General features: G+C 41.4%; 1 protein-coding gene across 1 annotated transcript; it reads left to right on the top strand.

The window, feature by feature from the left end:
* Positions 1-1,128: 1,128 nt before the first annotated feature.
* Positions 1,129-25,613, top strand: TTPA (alpha tocopherol transfer protein). Its single transcript, XM_067553694.1, has 5 exons — positions 1,129-1,730; positions 14,612-14,765; positions 16,342-16,535; positions 19,884-19,994; positions 22,534-25,613. Exons 1-5 carry the CDS (start codon positions 1,281-1,283, stop codon positions 22,708-22,710), a joined length of 1,086 nt encoding a protein of 361 aa, XP_067409795.1. The 5' UTR covers positions 1,129-1,280; the 3' UTR covers positions 22,711-25,613.
* The last annotated feature ends 474 nt before the right edge of the window (positions 25,614-26,087 follow it).

Genomic DNA, 26,087 nt, shown 5'->3' on the forward strand with positions numbered 1-26,087 from the left:
CCTCTTGACCATGGCACCCCCTGACCATGGCGCCCTGGGCAGTCACCCACATCACCCACCCGTAACGCTGACTCTGACTGTCCCCCTGGTTCCTGCACCTGCACTCTTCCCTCCCTCTGTCCTTAGCTCTTATCCATGTCCCCAAACCGCTCCTATCTCCCTCCCCTTCTATCCCACCATTTCTGGCCCCCTCTACTCCTGCTTCTGTCCCCCACTCCTAGCTCCTGTCCTGTTCCTAATCCTTCCTATCCTGCCTCCTCTTTCCCCATAGCTCCTGCCCCAATCCCTCCTCCTGCATTCATTTTCCCTAACATCCCCTCCACCTTTCCTTACTCCCTATATCTAATTAGGCTGTTCCTCCTTCTCTCCAGAAGGCACAGGAGAGACAGACTCACTTCGCTCAGTTCCTGTGCCTATTGATGATGGCCACAGCGAGCCCCAGCTGCTGGGAGCAGCAGTTGGAGCAGGAAAGTCCCAGCTCATCCCCAGGATGGAGCATGCTCCATGGGGTGGTGGAGTCCAGTCACACCCAGAAGCAGAGAGGGGACAGCAGAGGGAATCGTCCAAGAATTTAGCTGTCCAACTCCAACAGATCTCTAATGAGCAGTGCAAACTGGATTTTTGGAAAGACTCATAACCTGGCCGAATTAGGGGAGTTTTTCACAGGAACAGCAAAAGGCACAGGGCACCCACCCCCCACGCACCAAATGTCAAGTACCTGCTCTAAAGCATGAAGGTATTGCTGTCGGAGATGGTGGGAGGGGAAGAGGGCTAGCACCCTGCAACAGAGATATTGGGGGGGCTCTGCACCTGCATGTATTCATGCATGTCTGGGAGCCCCAGGCCAGCGTGGTCACCATGGGGCCTCGGATTAGACCAGACGCAGAATCCAGAGGGGCTGGGAGTGGGACAGGCCAGGGAACGGGTAGGATACCCTGCTGGGACTCTCCTTCCCAGCCAGCTCCCCACCTCCCCTCACTCCTCCTCCCATCCCTCTGCCCCTTGCATAAGCAGGGCGCTTCCGCCCCCTGCAGCTTCTCGAGAAAACGATGGTAACGAGGCGTTTGCCCCCAACCTGCTTCTCACCACCGGCGGACAGGTGTAAAGGGAAACCGAAGCAGGCCAAACAACGGCAGCCTGCGGCAGGCACCCCACGAGGAAATCTCCCCGCGGTGGAAGCCCGGCCCGGCCCGGCCCAGTCAGGCACTGAACCAGGATCTGATAAGCCAGCAGCGCTGGGGGGCAAGCCTGGGCTCCAGGTAGCCCCCTCCCAAAAGCGGATGCCCGGCAATTCGCAGGCCCTGCAGGGGTTAAGCCCGGGCCGGGCCGGGCCGGGTCGCGCTCCCGGGGGCGGGGTGGACTGGAGGAGGGCGATTTCCCTGACTCGCTGCCGGTGCAATGGGGAGCGGCGTGTCCGCCCCAGCCGTGCGCGGGTGGCCTTTGGCTGCCGCCGATCGCCTCCGTTGCATTGCGCAGCAGCAGCAGCAGCAGCAGCAGAACAGCGGGTCCCCGGCTGCGTAGCCCGCCCCATGTCTCAGGAGAGGCCGCCCGCCCCGCCGGGGAACCTCAGCGAGCTGCCCGACCACTCGCCGCTGGTGGGGGCCGCCGTGGCGGAGCTCCGGCGCCGAGCCGAGGCTGAGCGCGGCCAGTGCTGGCCGCTGGCTCTCACCGACTCCTTCCTGCTCAGGTTCCTGCGAGCCCGAGACTTCGACCTGCCCCTAGCCTGGAAGGTACGGACGGAGTGGGCAGGGGGGACAGCGGCCGGCTGGTCTCCCTGGGCCTGCAGGGGCCCTTTCCCTCTGTCCGCGCAGGCAGGGCTGCCAGGTTCATTGTAGGGCTGCACGGGCTCCGTGCGGCCGGTCCGAGACTCCGGCCGCCGCTCTCGGACGAGCCGGGAAGTGCACGGTCCCGAGGCTGTGATCGCTCTCTCAAGCACTCGCTCCTCTCAGGTGTGGGGAGCCAGCGGTGCTGCAAGAAAGCCCTGACATTCCCTGCAGTGTGTGAGCCCCTTTGGGCTGCGCTGTTGGTGTGTCTGTCTGTCATGTGCCTAATACCTTGTGTAGGCACCCTATCAGTAACACACAATAATGAAAATAGGGGGATGCTAATCCAGGGGTGCTATTTCACAGGGGGGAGGAGAGGCTACTGAAAACTCTAGGGTTTTTTTGCAGATAAGTTAGAAATTAACTGACAGGTGCACTTTATCTAATTCCTATATAAAGAAGGAAAATTAAAGAAATATTAGACCCATTCAGCTGGAACTAACACGTTCTGACATCTTGTGTCAAGTGACTTAAGGGGCACTGTGTAGGTTTAAAATTGTAATGTATATTCTTACTCTTGAAGACAACAATTGTAGAGAAATCTAAATGACTTTCTGTCATTTAGGCTACTTACCTTCTGCAGTTCATCAAGCCGGGATAGATTCTTTAACTTTTGGAAACATCCTACAAAGGCAAGGCCCCATGAGTTTATACTGCACCTGTCTGGGACTCTAGGAATATTAACCTATTACAAATAATAGACTAGAAACTGACTTTAAACAGGGGGTGATACTGACACTTTCAAGTCAGTTTCACAGTACTGCCAACCCCAAATTTTCAAAAATCATGAGTCAGGCTCATCGAAAACCATCAAATTATGTCAAAATAATATATTTGGCGTTCTTTTTCTTTGCCTTCTGCTTTTTGAGCCTTTAGGGGGCACTTTCTCCACAGCCAGAAGGGCTAGAAACTTACTTTTTCTTCAAGAATGAAGGCTGAAATCATCACATAGCCACTTGGCTCCAGGAGCTAGAGCTTTAAGGAAAAAATAATCATGAGATTCACGATAAAAATCATGAGAGTTGGCAACACTGCAAATCTGTTTAAAGGCTAGTTACTTTCCAGAAAGCTCATAAACACAACACTACAGTGAATGAGTTGCAGTTCTCCCAGGGGAATATTTACAACCAAACACCAAGAAAATTCCACATTTTAAAGTTGAGAAAAAAATTGAGTCTGCTGAGGTATATCAGGCCCAGTGCAAGCAGGAAAGGAAAATAAACAGGCACCAGAGGTCTGGGCAGCTCTTCCTCTTGAAAAAAAGTTGGAGGGTGAAATCTTCCTGTCCTTAATCAAATAAAACTTCTATTGCCATCAGCACCTATGCCGTCAACATAACTATACTTGTCATACTTAAATATCTGAGCCATCTTATCCATGGCTAGACATTTTATACGCCTTGGCTCAGGGATTACATTTTCTGGCATATTCTGAACAGTGCTGAGAACACAGATGGTGCCCAGTGAATAATACAAATCATGACAATGATCGTTGAGTTTATGGACTCTGTGGATGCAATTTCTGTTCTTTGTTCTGGAATTGGCCTGAATACAAGCTGAAACCCTAAGAATCTGAGGCATAAAAACATCTGATACTCATGCAACACTTCCTCATTCCTTCCTTTTCTCAAGCTCAGAACAAAAAGTGACAAAACAAAGTGGTTTTTAGTTAAAATGTAAAATTGCCCAGCAGCTATTGCTCTACAGCCCAGCATGGCGCAGAACCTGCCACCTCTTGGGGGTTAAGTGATCTCTCATCTGACTCTCTCATTCTCTTGCTTTCTTCATCCTTCCTGATATCGCTGCAGCTTTCCATGCTGGCAACCATGACATCCTTCCCAACTATCTGGGACTGTTTGCTGGAGTTTGAGAACTGGTCTTCTTGGTTTTGCTCCCATCTATAACACTCCCCTTTTTTTTTCTCTCCCCCGAATACAGCAGAGAGAGGGGCTAGTCCAGTGGATAGGGAGATGCCTCGAGAGACCTAGGTTTATACTTCCCCCTGGAATTCCTGTATGACCTCAAGCCAGTACCTTAGGGACATAGTTTCAAAGGTTTTCAGGTAGCTAAAGATGGAGCTAGGTATGTAGTGGAGTTTAGAAAGCACCTAACTTTCTAAACATTTTTGAAAATCACTAGGTCCCTAAATACATTTGGAAAACTGGCCCTTAATCTCTCTGTGCCTCAGTGCCACATCTGTACAATGGGGATAACAGCACTGCTGTACCTCACAGAGGTGTTGTGAGGAGAAATAGGTTAGACATTGGGAGGCACTCAGGTACTGCAGTGATGGTGCCATGTTATCCCTTTCCTTGGTTTTGGCCCCTTCTTTTCAGCTATCCCCTTCACATCTCTCTCTTTTCTGAATGTAACCTGAGCTGTATTTCTTCTGAGTGCCCTGTGTTCTGTCTTCAAACCCTTACCCCTGAAGGGATTCCTGCTTTACAGGCTCATCTAACAGATCCTTAATTAATTACCAGCCCTTTCTTATCTTAATCACTCTGCCTCTGTTAATAAACAAAATACTAACTCCCTGCTTTAGGGGCACAAGCTGGGAGCAGCACCTCGCCTCTGCAGAACTCCCACCCTCAGGCTGTATTGCAATTAATATTAGGAGCTTCACCTGGGGCTAGGACATGTGCCAAAATTTCCAGAGGGCAAAAGCCCCTCCCATTCCCCCATAAATGGTGTCCCTGTACCAGTCCCCAGCAGTAGAGGAATGGGTGAGGCAGCTCCTGAAACCACACACCTGCATTTTATGGGAGAAATTGGGCTGATGTGTTCCAGGAGAAATAAAGATAGCACCCAAACAAAGGTTTAGGCCCTGCTTCTGCCAAGACCTCTGTATAGGCAGATTCTTGTGGCTACAGGGCATACTGCTGAAGTCAATCGACTATTCCCAGTACAGGATCAGGGTCTTGGTGGTGTAATAACTGGAATAAATGAAATGGCTGTTGCCTTTAGTAGGGATTGGGCTGGGGTAGCTGTTTTGGTAGCGAAGCCACATTGTAACCATACGATGCAGTAGTTAGATGCACGTTTCCAGGATGATGCCATAGAAGTGCACAGTATGACTATTAACTTTCTGTAATCTTATTTATGTAGCACTCGGCATACAGATTGAAACACTCAAAAGTCAGGAAATGAAAAACTTAAAAGGATTCCATTAATATTAAAAATCATATTCTTGTCTTAAAGGTGACTCCTGGAATTACTATAATTCAAAGCAATTAAAGGGAAAACTATTTTCCTCTCTTTCTGAATTTGTTCATTTAGTACATTTGAATGCATTTAGTATATCATTTCCTGGATTGTTTATGTGGTAACTATTTAAAAGATTTTTTTAAAATTAACAGTTCAAGTCATGTGTCCTAAGTTTCTCTGGGCAACATTAAGTCACCTGCATTGCATATGTGTTCTATTTTAATTGAAATGTATGTGGGTGAGTTAGCGTTGCCCAGCAAACATTATATTTATATTTTCCACATGTAATACTGCTTTAGCCTAGGATTTTTCACTTATTAATATATCTGAGAATCAGTATGGCCAACACTGAGTGCTCAAAAGTCATGAGACAAGCCTGCCAAAATTGAGTCTTCAAAATAATATTTTGCACTCTATTTGCCATCTGGATTTTGAGCCTCTGGAGTGTGCTTGGGCCATACTCTGAACCTTTGCTGTGCAACCACAAGGCCTAGAAACTTAGGCTCTGATCCTGCATACACTTATGCATATGCTTAACTTTACCATTACTTGAAGTCAATGGGATTGCTCACAGTAGTAAAGTCAAGCACAAGTGCAGAAGCCATTGCAGGATTGGAGCCTTACCTTTATTTATTATTTTTTAAACTGAAAACTAAAATTCTCATGTAATTTCTTGACATTGTTAAGGGGCATTATAAACAACAAATATGGCAAGACTTCAGATAAAATCGAGAACTGACAACACCGCAGACAGCGTGTCAGAATTTAGCTCACAATTTGTGCACTTTCTGTGATTAGTTTGTCCCAAACCATGTGTTGTACTAAAGGCCCAATCTTGATAGATGCCGAACACTTCCAAGTCAGTGGGAGAGATACTTAATGTTATAAACTGGCCCAGTCCTCTCTTCTGGACAGTCACCAGTCTGTTGTAAGCAGACCCAGTCCTGGACCCCAAATGCTTCTAAGACCCCTGGTCTATTTATTGTTTATAGATCTGGGATTCTAGGGCACACTCCCAGGCACAGATCTCTTGTCTGAGCTCTTCCTTGGGTCATAAGACTCCTCGGTCCAACTTCCCTGTCCTAGATTCCAAAACCAATTCCTCAGACCTCCCAAGCTCTCAGCAGTGTTGACATGTGTGACGCTCCCATGAGTACCCAGGGTTGTAAGACACCTCACGAACACCTGCCCTTAGAATGAGGAAGCCTTGTCTGCACCTGCTATAGGTCAGCTCCCCAGCTCCACTGGCAACACACACTCCCCTCTAGGCCTCTCAGGCCCTGCTGTTACTCTACAGATTGGCAACCCTTGAGCCCTCTGACCATCTCTCTGGAGTGTCCAGCCGTTGGTCTCCTGGACCATCATATTCCCAGATTTGCTGCTTCCAAAGAAGCAATACACCCCAGCTTACCAGTTCCACTCAGATCACTGCTCCACTTAACTCACAGCACTTAGATATGTTTACAGTGATACCAAGTATGAGTTTATTTAACAGAACACAGAGTTTCAAGTAACAGCAAGTAGAAGTATTGGGAACATGGTTACATATAAAATAAAATCATAACATGCATCCTAGGGCCTAGACTTAATTATCTCTCATGCCTTGTAGAGTAATGCTCACCCCAGATCCTTACAATGCTTTACAGCCAGGTTGGTTGGGACCCTCTTTTCATGATCTAGCAAACTGTCAGCTTGCTTTCTTGGTGAAGAACCCTGTGTGTTTCCTTGCATACTAATATATACTAAAATAATCCTTTGTCTTTATTCATAAACAGGACACCCTCCCGCTTTTGTTTCATCTTGTAGATTTCCTCTCTTATAGATTTCATAACCTTAGTTCAGCCATGGCTCAGAATGCACATGTCCATACATTTTAATGCATACAGTGCACAAATGACCAGACAGGGAGATAGATATGTGTTACTTCCTGCCAGAAAGGAACATTTCCATGGTATATCACCTTAATGATCTGCCTTAACTCCAAGACCTTAAGAACATAGATAAATAATATTTAATATAGATACGTAACTCATTACGTATTATCTGTTCATACATTTTGCAACAATTATGACAACCAGAGGGCTAATGGCTCTCAGTAAAAACCTCACATGCCACTGTTTGATGAACTATGTAATATATATCTGACTTTGGGGAGCTCTGTAAAATCCTGTAAACCACTGTCCTCTCTGCCAATTGGCATCAAGGGGTCCCTGGGTCACAACATGCTTCGCCTCTCTGACTTCTAATTTAACCCCTTTGGGAACAATGTGGTAGGAAGACAAGGAACACAGACTTTGCAAAGGAATTTCTTAACCACAGTCCCTTTTAGTCATAAGAAGCACTAGAGAATTACACAAAAGTTCCCCCTCCCCAAGCCTGATCTCACTCCTTACGTGAGTGTGAGGTCTTGTCAGTATTTCAGGCTAGGCAGAGCCCCTCTTGCCTTCCCTCTGTCTTGCATGTGTTGGTGGATGCCCCTCCACCCCCCCAGGGAAGGACCCCTTCTTAAATACAGTCTCTATCCCCTTTGTCCATGTGCCTAGGCTGAGTAACTTCAGCTTCTTCCACCAGACAGATTTCTGTGTAGTGAGTTTGTTGTTTCATGGTGTTGGGATAGCAGTTGACAGAGAACCCAAAATTGATGGCCCTAGATGCTTTGTGATGGCGTCTCAGTTATATGGCAGGTCTACACTGTAGCACTTCAGTGAAGACAGTACTTGTTAATCCACCTCTATGAGAGGTGGTAGCTATGTCGACGGGAGAAATCCTCCCTTTGATGTAGCTCTGTCTACACTGGGGGTTAAATCAGTGTAATTGCGTCACTCAAGGGTGTGGATTTTGGATATCTCTGAGCAATGTAATTACACCAATGTAAGTTTATAGCCTAGACTTGTCCATAAACATTCAGTTAGGTGGTGCCAGGCTGTCTAGAGCCAGGTCTACACTTACCTGGGAATTCGGCGGCAGTTGATGGGAGTTATGCAAGCTATGCAGCGTAGCTTGCATAACTCCTGTCGACTTCGTAACCCCTCTTCTATGCAGCGTCTTTGCTGCACTGATGGGAAATGTGTTCCCGTCGACGCAGCGCTACGCCACTTGAGGGCGTGGTTTTAATGCGTCGACTTCCGGATCGATTGAGCGGGTCTTCACTGACTGCTCAATCGATCCAGATAGATCAATCTGACGGCGGCAAATTTGCCACCATCAGTGAAGACATACCCTAGAATGGAGCATAATGGCTTGTTAAGGTTAGGCTGTTTTTTCAACACAGCACAAAATGATAGTCAGTACACAAAATGGGAGTCATAATTCGGGTCAGAAATATCTTACTCTGTCACACTCAGCATGTCTGAAAATTTTGGCCTAACACATTATGGAAATATTACTTGAGGAAGGATGATCATTTAGACATTGGCTAGGTACTATATTTTTAAAATAACTGTTTATAATAACTCATTGGAAAGTTGGAACAAAAAAACTTTTGATACCAATTATTCTTCCATACTCTGTGTTCACTGGCTATTGTAGGGTTGCTCAGGAGTGCTGGGCTGCTGCTATGTTTTTAATTGGAGAAAACCCAGCCTTGAAGCATTTAATTTTTGGTGGAAAAACCCATGTCAAGGATTAGAGATGTTAAAAAATCCAGAAGTGCATCCTATTAAGCCTGACACCAACTATTTTATATGTGGTCCTGCGTGGTTATTACAAAACTCTTTCTTTTTCAACTCCTTTCCCCATTTATAAGGGATCAGAGATGCCCATGATTCTTCACCACTCCTTTTGGTCCATAGCATGGGTTTATAGGTCTTGTAGTTCCAGTCCTTTTCTCTTCAAACTTCTCTTGATTGAGTCCTTTCATCATATGCGTAGTCTTCCACATCCTTTCTTGCTGTCTTCTTCCTCCCATGCTTTCTTTGCAGGTCACTCTCCTATTCTTATCACATGTCCAGCCCACCTCAAATGTGTTCTGTCCAGCCTATCTATCACTGAGCGCTCCAAGTTTCTCTCCCCAATTTCTTCCATGCACACTCTGTCTACACTCTGCTTGCCTGCCATTCGTCAGAGTATATTCTTTTTTGCTACCTGTATCTTCTTTTCTTCCATCTCTGTAAGACTCACCATTTCCAAATGACAGAGAAAGCAGGAACAAACACTCACAGCATACACTTTTTTACATTTTTACTTTTACTATTACAACATTGAATTAAGCAACCTGGCTGACTCCCAAAACCTTAATCTTGAAATGGTGGTGGGATTGTATGCCTTGACAATTTAAACACAGATTCCAAAAGTAGAGAGAAGTTAACTGAATAGCTTTCTGTAAAGGATTGCAAGGGTAAACATGCATCCAGTAGGAAAGGGTTAGTTCAGTCTAAATGGAATATTGGCAGAGATTTGTCTTCCCTGGGCTGAACAGAGAAGTCCTTTGACATAGAAAAGATTAAGCACAGCCAGGGCACTGACTGTGCAACAGGGCTGGAATACACAAACAAAGAAGTTTCTTCTCTTATGCAACTTGAGAGAGACATGATAGCAGAATGCTCACTTCTGGGGAATGACCCTGGGAAGGAAGGGAGTTGTGCTGTCATTGACTTTGTTGACACCTGTGCGGTAACAAATCTCCCTCCACCCTGAGGGAAATGGAGACAGGGATCAGATGTTAATAACACCAATATGTAGCTCTTACAGTGTTTTTCATCAGTATGTCTCAAACTGCTTTACAAAGAAGATCAGTATCAGTATCTCCAATTTACAGATGAGGGAAACTGAGGCACAGACAGGCACATTAACTCCTACCTGGATATATTTTAGTGTTCAAATGGAATACCTTGTTGGTGGGATCCACAAAGGGACTTGGGTGTTGCAACACCCAAGTGTCACAACACCAGACTTTTAGGTGCCTAGAAAAGTCACAGGAACAACACTGTGATCAACAAAGCCTGTATTAGGTGACTATGCTCCCTAAACAGTGCGTGGGCAAAGATAGGTGCCTTAGACTGCGATCCATAAAGCCAGCATGCTATGCAGGGAGCTGCCTTAGCTAGCCAATGGGAGTCACCAACCAAAGGAGGATGTGCTAAGTCCTGCCCCTTCCTCAGTGATAGGTGCCTAAGTCTGGGCTGCAGGGAAGTGCCTAGCTCGGCTTGCAATTCATGAAGGGAGGCGGGGAAGAGGGCAGGGGAGGTTAGACAAACATTCAGCCAGCTAAGTTGTGTGTGGGACCCAAAAACACCCATCCAGGGTGAGGGGAAGTGCCCCCTGATAACTTATAGCCTAGTGGACAGGGGAATCCCCCAGCCCCATTGAAATCCCCCCTCATCTTGAGGGGGAGAGCAGATGTGAACAGGGAACTGCCACCTCTTAGGTGAGTGCCCTAACCAGTGATCTAAAGAGTCATTCTAACGCTTTCTCTGGCCCAATTAATATTATTATTCACTTGTTTAATTAAAGTGGAACAACTTCAATAGGAGAGATTTAGTGACACCTATAGCAGAATATTCCAAAGTGCCCTTAATCCACTCCTTTCTTTTTGTACCTTCTTCCAGACCACTCCTTGCTTCTAGAACTCTGTCCTTCTCCAGGTATGTCAACTGACCACTCTTTCCTCATTCAACTCCCTCCTTAAGACACACTCTCCATAGCCTGGCACCAATCCATCAGTGTTATCTTTACAAAAGCAATTTGAGGAGAGACCATTTTGAGAGAACACCATCTTCAGGTTCACCAGGACATGACTGTGGGTCTGCATTGTCTATTTTAGAACGTATGCTTTTTGGGCCTGGGGTAAGGACAGAGACGACTTCTGTTTTGTCCAGGGCTGAGCATACTGTTGGTTTCAAGTAATAACTATGTGACAAAGAAATAAGCCCCATGTGTGTGGACTGATCTGAGAAACTAGAGGAATACCATTTCCTTTTTATTTTCTCTTCTGGATCTTTTAATTATTATTTTCATATTGTAAATTCAGGGGCGGGGCAGTTTCTTCTTACAGCATGTGTTTGTATAGTTCCTACCACAGTGAATGCCTTGTTCTGATTGGTGCCTTTCGCAATATGCTTTCATAATTATTGATTCAGTCATTTCTCATTTATAAATACATTGTTTTCTTTAAATCAGTTCTAGGTCAGACACTGAATTCATGCTCTCTGGGATTAATTAATAACACCCTCCTTCTCTGACATTCAGAAATCCTGGACTGTATCCCCGTCAAACCTAAGGAAGACGCTCCTAATGAAATGGCTGATTCCACAGGCATTGGATTAAGTTTCTGATTAAACTTACTCCACTTACCAAGTTCACTTACATCCATCATCAGTTGCTAAACAGACGCACAGTAGCTTATTCAATTAATAAACCAGTGTAATTATGTACTGAATTGTTTTTCCCCTTACTTAAACTGTTCCATTGTCCTGAACTATTAGAAGCCATTACATCTATCATGATCCCACCTGTTTTTTCCTACAAACTAGATGGGAACCTGGTATTTTCAGGTTGCTTAGCCCTTTTATTCTTATTCCCACAGTAACACCTATAGCTCTTTATAGCAAATATATAGACTCAGTGCACCTTTCCTTGACTCCTTTAACAGAACAGACATATTCCTTTCAAAACTGTCAGCAAATAATCCTAGTATGTGAGACTCTGAGCTACTTTATACCATGTTAAACTAGAGCTTTATTTTAAAGATAACAGAGAGCTGATTTTCAGAGCTTGTTCAATAAGAAGGGTCTGATTTTTTCAGGCCTTATTCACATGAGTAATCTTTTAATGTACAGGCAGTCCCATGTAACTTCAGTGGAACTATTCAGTAGAATAAGGATTAATTTGCTTGAGCAAAGTTTGCAGGATTGAGTCTTAAATGCCTGCTGGAGGTGCCCCAGAAAGTCCTTTAAAGCCAAGCTTACATGAGTTTTAGAACAGGAAATAAATATTTCAAGCATTTAGGCTCAATTTTGCACCCCTTTCTCACAGTCAGTAGTGTCATATTCTACAAGTAGTCTCATTAAAATCTTACGGAATAAGACAATAGTCAGTGTGAACAAAGGCAGTAGAACTGATTGCTTGGTAATTTTTAGCTATGAGTTGTTACCCTTGGTAGGAATAGATGAAAATTGCATTTGACACAATCTCATGGCAGGCTATATATCTCAAGATGGCATAATTAATCTCTCTTTTTTAATTATCTTTAGTGATTTAGAAGCAAATGTTAAGTCCAGGTGTCATATGACCTCCCTTATGTGCATGTAACATTGCAGACACAAATACTGCTGATTTTTAAATCACAGCTGTCTGTGGTAACTAAAAATATGCACCAGTGGGAACAGTTCTGCACTGGTAGCGGTATTAACTAGATGATGGACAGGATTTTTTTTGTCCACATCTTGGTTTCTATCAGTAGCACCCTGCTTTTCCAAGTTTGATTCTCTCACCAGCAGAATCCACTAGTTATATATATATAGTGGTTTTCTTCTAATAGAATACTTAGATTATTGAAAATGTGGGCACAACTCCTAATAGAGGAAAAGGGCAGAAATAAAAACTGTATATTATGGGAAGTTTTTTGCAGAGTAAATATTTGTTGCTGATTCAGCTTCTATATATGAAGGATAACAGAAAAAGTGCACAATAGCATTGCCAGTTCATGCTGTCTGTTTATGCAATCCTGAACACTTTGTGCCAATCAGTGCACTTTGCAAGGGGCCAAATATGAAGTAAAATGAATATAATACCAAATTATGGACCGCTGTTTACTAGCACAGTACATTTCTAATCCCGTTACTCTTATCAATTATCAATAATTTATATTCTTGCATTTTCTTACATACCAAGAACATTAAAAACATCCCTCAGGAAGCTCTCTAAATATTATTAGCCTAGATTAAGAGCTAATTTATTTAATTAATTAAAACTCTTAACAGACAAAACTGGTTTGATAGCAAACTGTTTGATTCAGAAATGGTAGTAATATACCATTTATACTTTTATACAGCGTTCAAGAACAATGGGGCTCTAACCTGGCTGAGGTCTTTAGCCACTACCAAAAAAGTAATTATAGGGTATGTGAAAAGCGGAGATGTACATAACTAGTCATCAATATCTCTCTCACTCGTCCTATCTGTTTTACAAGTAGAATTGACACGTTTGGGTCTTTTTCACCAGTTTCCTTCTTGACAATTTATTTAAGACACCCTTCAAATAGCCTATAACTTTATGCGAGAAGAGTGGAGGAAAATATGCTGCAAAAATACTTTGTTTAAAAAGACGAAGAGCAACTTTAAAGTAGAAGATCCGATAAGAGGTCAACAGTCACAGTAAATATCCATCTGTAGCTTGCCACCTGATAATAGAAGATGAGGATTTGATTTCACTTTGACTCTTTCATAGTCTGCAATTAAAGACCCTGGAAAAACTGGTTAGAACAGTTAGAGCCTTGCATAGAAATGAGAAGTTGGAAAGCTGATACTTTGTTCTATTTTATTAGTTATTAGAGCTGGTAACTATTTCTTTCTAGCTTTGTTACTTGAGCTCTTGAAAAATGGGGTAACTAGAGGATCCAGTTTCCTCAGTCACAATTTTACTTTCCTATGGAGAAAGTGTTCGATGTCTTTGAAAATATGCTGATAATTAGATTTGTCTTGCTGGTCTGAGAGCACTAATAACAAAATAAAAAACATTATTAATAATTATGCTAGGCCCTATCCTTGCTATCATTAGGATTTAAAGCTGGCTATCTGAGTTTTTCTTCAGTTATTTGTGAAATTAGGCCCCCAACTCCCACTGAAACTTCCTAACTCCCTTAGGCTGGTCACGTCTGTTGCAATGATACAACGATCAGTCCAGTGTAATAATTAATAGAAGATTGTGTCCAATAAGATTGCTTCATATACTTTTGTTTGGGAGTTCCTCTTATGAGATGTGTATTTCCACTTAGTTCAACATGCCCCTGGATGAACCTGACACAATATCAAGTTAAATAATAACAAGGATTCAGTTTAGAAGTGCATTTCTGTTTATTTTGTGTAGAAAATACTGGAAATAGGGTATTTTGCTGTTCTACCACCTGCCACTGAATGGTGATTACAGCCCATTAACAAACTGATTGGGTTCTAAATTCACTGTAATAACTCAGAACAGAGAAAGACCTAGGCATCATTGTGGATTGCTCAATGAAAACTTCTGTTCAAATTACATTGAGGTGTTTCCCTTTCCATCCAAGACAAAAAAGTATCTAATGCCTGATACTTCTTCTAACTGATGGGCGGTTAGGAAGAAAGTTTCCTCCTGGACTGCTTCTCAACTAACTATTGTAGGGTTTGTTGCTTCTTCCTCTGAAACATCTGGTATTGGCCACTGTCAGAAAAAATCTGGTCCACTGGTGTGATCCAGCCTGGCAATTTCTCTGCTCCTAAAATTAATTTGTTGAAAGTAAAAATAAAACAAGGAAGCACTGAAATGATGGAAATTCTAACGTGTTAATTTTATGACTCCAAATCACCTGTCCAAGATCCTTTTTTCCCCTTTTTACTAGATTTTGCTTCCCATTTTTACTGTTATTTACCTGACGAGTGTTTCTTTTCTCCCCAGTTATTGAAGAACTATCACAAGTGGAGAGCTGAGTGCCCAGAATTAAGTGCAAATTTACAGCCTTCCTCTGTTCTCAATCTCCTGCGCGCTGGTTACCATGGAGTCCTGAGATCAAGGGACCCAGGTGGCAGCAAAGTTCTTATTTATAGAATTGGTAAGTAACAACTCTTCTTTATTGCTTAAGCCTCATCTACACACTGTTTTGTGCACCGGTCTAACTATTTTGGTTAGGGGTGTGATTTTTCTACTGAAATAATTAAACAGTACAACCTCTAAAACTGGTAAAGCTTATTCCCCTCCCCTACAGGCATAGGTATGCTAGTAAAGCACCATCTTCATATCAGTATAATCGTGCTCACACCAAGAGAGGAGAAGAGGTTGTATTGCTTTAGCTATTCCAGGTTAGATGGGTACAACTTTTGTGTGTAGCCCAGTCCTTATTCTCACTGGCTGGATGAAAACAAATTTCATCTGGATTAAGTGCCAATTTCTGTGGCAAGGGTTAGAGAGGCATTCAGGTTCAGCGTTAAACCCACCATTTTTGTAATGTTGGGTAGATACACATAGTTATTTAGATGCCTACATAAGAGTCCAAATGACAGACACAGGTAGGATTTTCAAAGATGTTTGGCCACACTCAAGTTGTCTGAATACTCTTATCAAGAACACTCTGAGGCCATGTGATCTGGTGGTTGGGTTCTCAAATGGTCCTTTCAGAAGGACCTGCTCTACAGTTAGTTATGTCAGTGACATACCTAAGACAGGAGGTGAAAGTTAGCGTGCTCAAGCAACAGCTCCTCATTGACTACTCTGTGCACCCTTAAAATAGATAGCATGCAGATTAAGAACTGTCACATACCCTTTGAGAGCTAGACAGAGAAAGCAAACAAGATTTTTTGAGGGCTGTCAAGAGTAGTGTGTATTGCAGAGAAGTACTCAGTTGGGAAACTGAACTCCTGAAGCACTTGATTAAGTGCACTCTCTAGTGATAGCCATAAACCTCTTTAATTTTTCACTATTTACTTATGTATATCTATCACATTTAACATAGCTGGATAAAGTAGTTGTTCTCTTGCTGTTGACCTTGCTCTCTCTGTGAGTGCTGTCTGCCATGTTAACTATTGTATTTAGTAGTTTCTAGAAAACCCCTCACAAGAATCAGGGCCAGATTTGTGCTAGGTACTAGAGACCCAAGTAACCCAAGCTTTGTCTTTATTAGGAAAAAGGTGTATTTTTAATGTGTTAGCTAAAACGTATTCAAATTGTAGTGCAGACAATGCAATTTCTCATTTTAAATCGTTGGTTGAAATAAATGCTAGGGGGTTCCCTCCTACATATTGTATAGTGGAGCTTTGCCCAGGGACTTTCCAATTTAATTACTGCTGTCATTGCCAAACCTAGAGGATTCCTGAAGCAAACATTGCAAGATTGTTTTCTGAAAACTTCTCAGCAGGTTCCCTACTGATAGTGGAAATGAATTGCAGAGAGTGTAAGTGATCATGCAGGGTGGAAGATGAGCCAGATGGGTGTACAGTAAGTCTTTTCAGTACAGACAAAATTACCTATTACAGAATAGGAGAGGGCTGAAGAAGGTAAAGGAGATGACTTCACACACTATTGTTGTTTACTCATTTGTATTTGAGGAGTGCATTAGAAACAGTAGCCAGTAGGAGTATATGTGTATACACAGATTGTACTGCATTACCACACAGATACTATTTGTTATTCAGGACGATGGGATCCAAAGATGTTTACAGCATATGATGTGTTTCGTGTAAGTCTTATCACATCAGAGCTCATTGTAAAAGAAATAGAGACACAACGGAATGGAGTCAAGGCTATCTTTGATCTTCAAGGATGGCGATTTGCTCATGCATTTCAAATCAGTCCTACCGTGGCCAAGAGGATTGCTGCCGTGCTCACAGTAGGTTTAATGGTTAATTTTAGTTTTTTTATTGCAATAGCCAAAATGTTTCTACTCTAAATTATGGAACTCTTTTTTCTTTTTTGTAGGTCCTTGCAATGGTAACACAGCTTGAAAGAACAAAACAGTGTTCTTTAGGTCTATTAAAAGTGAGACCCGCACTTAAGCAATTTAAACCTAAACTTTATTTGATTTGTCTTCAATTTGTTATAATCTAGTAGTGAATATCCAGTAGTTTAAAAATGTCACTAAACTGCCATAGGAAATCAATAATAATAAAGCCAATTGCTAGTATGATGTGGAGATGAACCAACTAGGTGATGTCTGACTCTGGACTGGCAAGGGTTTGGGTTTGAGGCTGCAGCAGAAGTAGATCACTGATCTTTTGGTGCAGCAATCTCCACTTTTACCATAATATTTCTACCTGAGAATTTCATGAAACTAACAGGCATCACACACTTCTGCCATTTTGAATAGGGGAATTCTCAGATGGTCAGTTACTCTTTTGACAATTCTGCCATCTTGGGCAAAAATCTCACTAGAATGGCTATTGTGAGATGTTTCAGCTGCATCTGAACCAGTAAACTGGTCCCTGGTAACTTCAGAACTTGGTGTGAGGGGTGATTTTTGTTTTGCTTTTTGCAGGGAAATAGGGTGCATGGTTAAATCTGGGGCTTTGAATCCAGTACCCTCACGCCAGAAATTTTTTGAATGTGAGGTGTCTGAGATTTATCCTTTGTTTTTCAAACTTCTAAAAGTACTACAAATAAGGAAGCAGAGAAAATAAATCAAAACTATAAATTGCATGTAGTGCTTCTTAAAATTTATAAACTTATTTATTGCAATTCTCTATATATTCCTCTCATCATTTTCTAAGTTGGGCTAACATTTTTCACACAGAGGTTTTCTGCTCTTGCTTGGCAGTTCAGGCAATTCAAGACCCTTTTTGTCACTGTGACATCTTAAAGTAACACATTGTTGGCCAAGATTTTAAAAGTTAAGTTCCTAAATCCATATTTAGGAACATTTAGATTTAGGGGCCTAACTTTTAGCTCCTTTTTTTTTTTATAAATATAACAGTAAATATCTCTTGTAAAAATATGATCTTTCATTGCATGGACAAGCATGAAGGAACAGAGAGTGAGAGAGACAGAGGTTAATTGCAATGTAAAAAGGGAAAGATAGCATCATAATAATAGTGTTGCCTCTTTTTGACCCATGCAGCTAGTCCAATTTCAGGGCCTTGGGGATGTTCCAGTTGGAAGCAATAATTGATAAGAATCTGGTATTCTCTTTGTTGCAATCTTGTTTATTTACAAGAAATGTACAAAGTCCCGCTTCTCTGATCACAGGAGGACCTAAGAAAAAGAGGAACAGTGTATTAGCTTACAGCCCCAAGCCGCGTTAGCCAGCAGAACCAAAAGTGCGCTCTCTCTAGCTTTTCCCACAGGGTTTAAATTCAGCCAGAGAAGTCCGGAGTGGAGCTCCAGTAAATATTTTCAATGAGACCCAGTGCGGCCCGCAGGGCTGAAGCCCCAAGACCCCACTGCCCCACAGCTGAAGCCTGGAGCCTCAAATAGGGTGGCTCTGGGAATACTATGAGAATTTAAGTCCTGTCCCAGGATCACACTGTTGACTTTCTTGGTCTTTTGCCTCAGGCTCACTCTCTGTTCTTATCTGTTTTCATTTTATATGTATTTCCTCGCACAGTATGAGTGAGGATGTATTTCCCCACGCAGGATGTGTGAATACCAATGGAACCTCTACCCCACCTGATACTATTTTCTGGCCAGATTCTGTTAGGCCTGGTTTAAGGTGTGGTCTCAAAGTTTTTCTTACAACTATCTTAAGTTTGAACAAGGATTTAACCAACTCATAACCAGCTCACAACAACAGTAATTATGGGCTCAATCCTGCCAGTTGCTGAGAACTCCTAGCTGATCTGGCAAAGCACTTAAAATGTGTGCTTAACTTTAAGCATGAGAGTAGTTCTGTTGAACTCAATCGGATTTCTTCAATGCTTAAAGTTAAGCACATGCTTAAATGCTTTGTCGGATCAGGTCAGAGTGCTCAGCATCTGGCAGGATTGAGCCCCAAGAGCAAAGAGTTTTGAAGAGCATTTAATTGTTATAGACCATAGCCTCATCTGACATGTGCAGTGCCCTTTGCTGTGACTCTTGAAAAAATCCGTTACCACAGATTTGGGCAAAAGCAGGTATTTTTTTCTGAGATTACATAGCAGTGTTCTCTACATACATTTTACAGGGTTAGAATCTGATGCTTAATGTTTTTATCCCACTGTTTTAAAATGTTCCTAAAAACAGTTACATTTAGCAAGCTATTTTTTTAAAATTCAGATAAGAACCCATCAGTCTGGCCTTACCCAACATGATACAAAAAGAAAGGCTAGTGTGACATTCATGGGAAAAGCATTTATAATCCATTTCTGTGGTTCACCTCTGTAAGAAATAGAAACATTGTGGAGTAGAGATGTAGCAGTGAAATGGGGCATGAATGGAGACTCTTCTCCTTCTAGTGCATACAATTGTGTTTCTGAGTGCTGGCCATGTTTCCTTTTAGCCTCTGAAGCTATGGAACTTATCTAATGAATTTTCAATTCAAGTAACATTCAATATTCTAGAGCAGCTGTAATTTTTTCAGTTCCCCTAAGCGTAAAAAAAGTTTCTCCCTAAAGCTGACCCTATATTCCTGACTTAAGCAAAATTCCCACTGACTCCAGGTTTGGGCTCTGAATTACAAACCTTGTGCATTTAATTTTCTGTTAGTAAAGTTTCAATTGCTTATAACTGATTTTTAAGACTTATTTTCCTATTTCTTTACATTGTTTTTAAAGAAAATATTTTGTTCAAAATATTTAAAAAAAAACAAAAAAACCCCAGCATCGTTCCAGCATAACTTTGGACTCATTATTTTAAAAATAAGCCGCTTGCAAACTCAAGCTTTGGTTGATCTTCCCCTCCTCTCCAATAGATTAGCTTTCAGTACCTTCTTTGAGAATCTGCCATGTGAATTGCCAATCAAAAGAGCCGCCTGGCTGGCTGTTGTGTAACTTTGTAGTTCAATCCCTTGTTGCACAGAACTGGAGGCCTGTGGCAAGGCAGAATCTAATCCTAAAACAAATGCTTCCTGTGCATTACCTCTAAGCATAGATTTTTGTGGTCCATCCATGCCCACAGTTATGCATTCCTTTGTACTGAAATGACTTCCTCCTAATGTAATGAGAGGAACAAGTTTTAGATGTATTTCCTTAAATTCAGTGGCAATGAAGTGTAAATGGTAAATACTCCAAAATGCACGAATGACTTCACTTGTTTGTTTTGTTGGCAGGATTCCTTTCCACTAAAAGTTCGTGGCATCCACTTGATTAATGAGCCTTTATTCTTCCACCCGGTCTTCGCTCTAATTAAGCCCTTTCTCACTGACAAAATAAAGGAACGGGTGAGTGAACATAAATACATATTTCATTTCTTCCACAGTAATAACTTCCATTTGGATCTGGATTCTCTGGTGCCTGAGCACTGAGTAGGATAAATCAGTTTTATACTTTCCACTGCTATAGAACTTTCCGTAGGGGAATCTTCAAGCACTGAACAAATATTAATGATCTAAGAGTTGCAACACACCTGTGAGGTTGGTCTTCTCACCATTTTTACAGGTAAGGAACATTGGAGTACCAAGAGGCTAAATCACTTGCCATCACTGTCACAGACACCAAGTCTGCAGTAGAGCTGGGAATAAAACCCAGATCTCCTGACTGTGCCTTCAAACGATCATTATTACTCAGTGAGCACTGGCACTTCTCCACAAACATACTGGAAGGCACTAGTCTTGCTCCAAGAGCCTACACTGTAACCTGAACACAGACTCACGGGTCAGGCTAAAGGTTCAAATTTCAGCTGATGCAAGGTTGCTTTTTAAAATAACTTTTGAATAACTTCAAATGAATTCATAGAATTATAGAAGATATGGGTTGGAAGGGAGCTCAGGAGGTCATCTAGTCCAACCCCCTGCTCAAAGCAGGACCCAGCCCAACTCAATCATCCGAGTCAGGCCTTTGTCAAACCGCACTTTAAAAACCTTGAAGGACGGAAATTCCACCACCTACCTAGGTAGCCCATTCCAGTGCTTCACTACCTGCCTAAGGAAAAAGCTTTTCCTAATATCCAACCTAGACCTTCCCCACTGCAACTTGAGACCATTGCTCCTTGTTCTGTCATCTATGACCACTAAAAACAGCCTAACTCCATCCTCCCTGGAACTCACTTTCAGGTAGTTACAGACTGCTATCAAATCCTTCATTCTTCTCTTCTGCGGACTAAAAGACCTAGTTCCCTCAGCCTCTCATAAGTCATGTGCTCCAGCCCCCTAATCATTTTTGTTGCCCTTTGCTGGACTCTCTCCAATTTGTCCACATCCTTTCTGTAGTGGGGAGGCCCCACCACATTCATAGTTGTTGTCATAGAATTCATAGTTGTTGGTTTTTTAACTTAAAATCCTTGTTATGTTTGGATGAAATGACACATCAGGAATTCCAGCAGAACTGCTCTTGCATGGCAAGAAGAGTGGCAATGATAACAGGTGAAGCTGGTAGGAGAGACTCTGGTTAATGACAGGACTAAACTGAGGAAAAGGAGAAAAAAGTGAATGAGAGGAGAGTGACTGAAGAAATAGAGAAAACCTCAAGGCTGATGAAGAAGTGTGGGGTTACTAGTTAAGGCTAGGGCAGGCGGTCTGGGAAGAGACTAGCTGGACTGGCTTCCCATTGGCTTCAAGAGGAGGCGTTGCTGCTTTTTCACTCTCTCTCTCTGATCTTGATCAAGGAGTTCCGAGCACAAAGGCAGTTAATCACATGTTCATTTTATTGTGCTTTGATACAGTAAGTCTTTGTGTCATACACGTTTGCAGAAAAACCTATTTAAATGTTAAGAAGTAGAGACTGGAAATTAAACAAGCATTTGGCTGGAAGTAGTGCATGAGGCTTCAAAACAACTGTAATAAGGCATTGGAGAAACAACAACAACAAAGCTTTCCTGCTGTAATAGAAGTTTAAAATAGCTGATGTTCTTAGAAGTACAGTCTCTCCATTTGTTGTTTCTAACCACAGAAAAAGCCTTTGAGTGGTCCAGACAATTACCCCATTTAGAAATGTTTTGTCTTAAGAGTTGCAAAACCAGAAATGTGTTAATATCCTAGAATGTAGAAATGTCAGGAGGGAGGGGACCTCAAGAAGTCATCAAGTCCAGCTCCCTGCATTGACAGAGGACCAAGTAAACCCAGACATCTCTGACAGGTGTTTGCCCAACCGGTTTTTAAAAACCTCCAGTGATGGGGATTCCACAACCACCCTTGGAAGGCTAATCCAAATCCTAAATACCCTTAAGCTAGAAAACTTTTCCTAATATCTAACCTAAATCTACCTTGCTGCAGATTAAGCCCATTACTACTTGTCCTTCCTTCAGTGGACACGGAGAAGAATTGATCTCTGTATTTTTTATAACAGCCCTTAACATATTGAATAGGAAGTGAGAGAGCACAGTACCTTGTACCATCAGACCCTGAGGGCTGGTCTAAGCACAGTGTTTATATAGGGTATACAATGCATACCCCTATCTGAAATAGTTAAATCATGTAAACCAGGCCTTGGTTGCTATGTTTGCAGCAGCATAAAACACAGTTCACTGGAATTTCAACAGCTGTCAGGGTTGCATTTCATCTTGAACTAAGCAGCAAATAGCAGAGAGTTTGGGAGCTTTAAGAGAGCCTAGGTGAAGCTTATTTGCACAGAGTGAATTTACAATAAAAATAGTGAAGATACAGTGTGATTGTGAAATCTAGCTTGTGCTTCAGTTCCCTCAGATGAGGATCTTGCCTTTCCTACTGTCTTAACAAACCACTCTGGGATTCAGAGAGAGGTGAATATGTGTGTTTTTATTATGAAAACTGGAAAGCCATTTTAAAACAGATTTTCTTGTTTCAGGTGTATATGCATGGGAATAGTTATATCCAGAGTCTGACGCAACACTTTCCAGCCAGCATTCTCCCACAGGAATATGGTGGTGAGACAGTCTCTATTGAAGACCTTTCCCAAGAGTGGACTGACTTCATAATGGAATCTGCAGATTATCTTCAGAGTATTTCTCTGATTTTCCAGTGAAGCAATCCTATTAAAAAGTAACATCTCTGTATTGAGGCAATTCATTAAAACAGAGAGCTGCAGTTAATTCCTTGTGTTATGACTGCAAGCAGAATGAACTTCAATCAGAAATGTTTCATTTAGATTTGAAATTACTTTCAAAGGGACCAGTGTAAAAGTTATAATAGATCATTGTTGAGGGAAGAAATGACCCAATTGCTGCATTTTTATATTAGCTTGAATAGGAGATCAGGTAGTAGTTGCATCTCAGAGCTAAAGGAGAGATAGATTCCTGATTTTCATATTTACAGGGATAATATAACAGTACTGTTTGTAACAGATTATGTATGTGCCCAAAGGCTGGATAATGTTGTATGTAGGATAATGCAGAGATCAATATTCCTCTAGATATGTTCACATGGAGCTCTAATCTGTGATGACTCACTACAGACCATATGCTCGGTTTTTGCATTGTGACTGCTCAAGTTGATGAGGGGCTGACATAAAGAGCCAAATAATTTTGAGAGCTGCAGGGCAAGCTTGATTTGGAATCACAGTCATTTTGCTTGGAATTGTACAAAGCAGGGATTTTCTTAGGTCTAATGTTAACAGGAAATGGGTCTGATTCTCAGGGAAATGGATTTTCAGTCAGTTCACATAGCTGAGCTTGCAGTTTGGATGAAAACTGGTCAGCAGTGGTAGAAAAATGCTGTGCCAGCTGCTGCTGCTATGAGCAGTGCATATCCATGTGGGCATTTAAAATGGTAAACTGCTAACATTGCAAAGGGACATTCAACTTGCAAGCTATTAAAAGATAATGTGAATCCAAAAGAGGGGGATAAATGGATTAACCTAACTTTGAAAAATGATTTTTCTTCCCCTGACAGCAGATGTTCTGTTGAGTTAAGTTACAAGGCAGCTCCTGTGAGGTGCCAAACAAACTGGAGTTCTGTGGAAATAAAGGGTGCTTAGCAACGCCCAAGACTGGGCTGTTCGTTTGAGGGGAAGAAAGTAGTTTTGCTGCATGGACTTGTTCATAGAAATAAATTTGTCATGTGGTCTCCGTATTTTCTGTAACTCACTGTGGGCTTGCTCTTGTGAGATACCCTAGCACCTTCCTTTTATTCCAAGAGGTGCTAAGGATATTTAACACCTTCCATACCTAGGCATTTTGCTAGGCACTGGCAGAAATTTTTTTACTTAAATGTATTTTATGTTGACCCCGATTCTTCTTTAGCCATTACGGGCAATTGAAAACTTTCCTGATGTCTTTACTAAAAGTAGTTTATAAAGGAACACTAACCAGATGCAAATGATAAATTGTTCTTCCCTGTGTTAAATAGAAATAACATCACAGATTGTTTGAATCCTTTCAATTTTAATAATGAATGTAATTTTCACTTTGATTTTTGTTTTTAGCAAATGAACTTCCTAGCTCTTATTTTGTATGGTTTTTGACACGGCAGGAATTGTCTGACCTATGTACTAAACAGCTCTTAATGATTCCTTATGAACCCTAATGTTAAAGCATTTATAGGAATGATGTCTTTTGTAAAGCTGACTGATATGTTTATTTGCTTCTCTTGGAATCATCAGTAGATTTGATATTTATACGAGCTTGCTATTTAAAGGAAGAATGAGGGAGAAAGTAAGAGTATCCTATTAACATATCAGTGAAGTCTTATATAAGATGATCAGTGGTACTGCTCAGGCTGTTTTGTTATAGTTCTTATGGAGGCTTTTTCATCAGCAGAAAGAATGCTCTTAAAAGCATGCAGGTAGTTACATTGGTGGCTTCTTCCTCTGCTGTGATACATTGTCAGTGCCAATGAACAGAATCCTTTTAAAACTGCAAAGCCTACATGGAAATAAGAATCTTTCAGTTTCCTCACACCCTAGTGCACAATTTTTCTTGTTGTCCTGGACACCTTTCATCTAAAGTATAAGTTTGAAAACATTTTAACCTTCAAATGATGGGCAAAATAATTTCTCTTTCTGCTTGCCAGAGAATCAGCCTGTGGCATGATACAATAATATCCTCAGAGGAAGGAACTCTTGAAATATATTTCTTCTTGTTTATAGGTAAATAGAATAATCATATACCTGGCAACTTGTACACTGCACAGCTACTCAACTCAAATTCTAAACTACTGGGAAAAATGTTTTTCTAATGAGAATTGGAAGCTAATGTTTTATAGTATATTGCTTAAAATATTAGTCCCTTGGAAAGAAACTCCATCAAGAAATTTGTTTGAATTAACTGAGAAGTCAGTGCTATCCTATGAAAATAAAACTTTGTATTGTAGCTATTTTACCTTGCAGAGACAAAATCTATTCTTAATTATAAATATACAGCCCTGCTTAATTCATTTGGATTGTGTGCCTGTAAATGAAAGTAAAATGTGGCTGTCAAAGGTGTGGGGATTTGGTTTTGGTTAACACTAGAATGCTGAACTAAAATTGTAACCTTTCAGGTTAAAAACAAAAAAAACCCCCTCATGTTGGTAATTACAGGTATTGACACATTCACTGTAGTGTAGGTGTGATTTACTTTCTTTATGGGACTCTTACTTGTTTTTTAATGATTACACCTATTGCATAACAGAGTGAACTGTACTTAGGAGTAACTTGATTTGGGTCTTACCTCACCAGTGAATTTTGTAATATGGGTGGAAGGGCTATTATTTTACACCCACAGAAAGAAGATAAGGCAGCTTTGAACTACACAGTACACAAATCTTATTCCACTGCAATTGAACCAGGAGTGCCTTTTTAAAAAAATAACTTTCTATAAAATGCTAATGCAAATAGAATTTGCTACTGACTGTCAACACACTGTAATGTACATTGTTTTATAATTTTGTACATATTATAATATCTTTATATTAAAAAAGAAGTAAACTTAATAAACATTTTAGGTGAACCATGCAATCTTGTTTGTCTGTCTGTCTTTAACTTTTTAGTAAGACAAATTTACAATAAAAGATTAACACACTATGTTAACATTACTTATTAATTCAGGATCAGGTTAATATTCAAAGAACCTAGCTAAAGATTCTGGCTTGCTGGCTGGAGAGCCCTCCTCCTCTAAGTATGCCAAAATGGGTGACATTTCTGATTACCTATCCTCTTTTTGATGCTTCTCTTGGGTATGTACTTCGTGTGAAAGCTTTTGCATTACAAAGACAATCCTTATTTTACAATATACAGTTGCAGAGGAGGAGAAGTCATACTTTTTCAATAATGTGCAATACAAAGTGATGCTGCTAACAATTAAAAAAAAAATTGTTGCTCTGTTTGAAATGTAGAGCCTCTACTGGAGCATTAAGGAAGCAGGTCAGCTCTGGGAAGCTGGCATTTTGCTATAAGATGAATCTCTTTAAGAATTTCCTCTGAAA

This window comes from Emydura macquarii, unplaced genomic scaffold (genome assembly GCF_026122565.2).
Source record: "Emydura macquarii macquarii isolate MOO-44397 ecotype Brisbane River unplaced genomic scaffold, CSIRO-AGI_Emac_v2 contig_1477, whole genome shotgun sequence".
In the NCBI taxonomy this organism is placed as follows: Eukaryota; Metazoa; Chordata; order Testudines; family Chelidae; genus Emydura; species Emydura macquarii.

Excerpts from the sequence above, each read along its gene's own strand:
- TTPA (XM_067553694.1), top strand. The coding sequence starts at position 1,281 with ATGCCCGGCAATTCGCAGGCCCTGCAGGGGTTAAGCCCGGGCCGGGCC. Across the intron at positions 14,766-16,341 it reads AGTTCTTATTTATAGAATTG|GACGATGGGATCCAAAGATG; the intron begins GTAAGTAACAAC and ends TTTGTTATTCAG. Across the intron at positions 16,536-19,883 it reads GGATTGCTGCCGTGCTCACA|GATTCCTTTCCACTAAAAGT; the intron begins GTAGGTTTAATG and ends TTTTGTTGGCAG.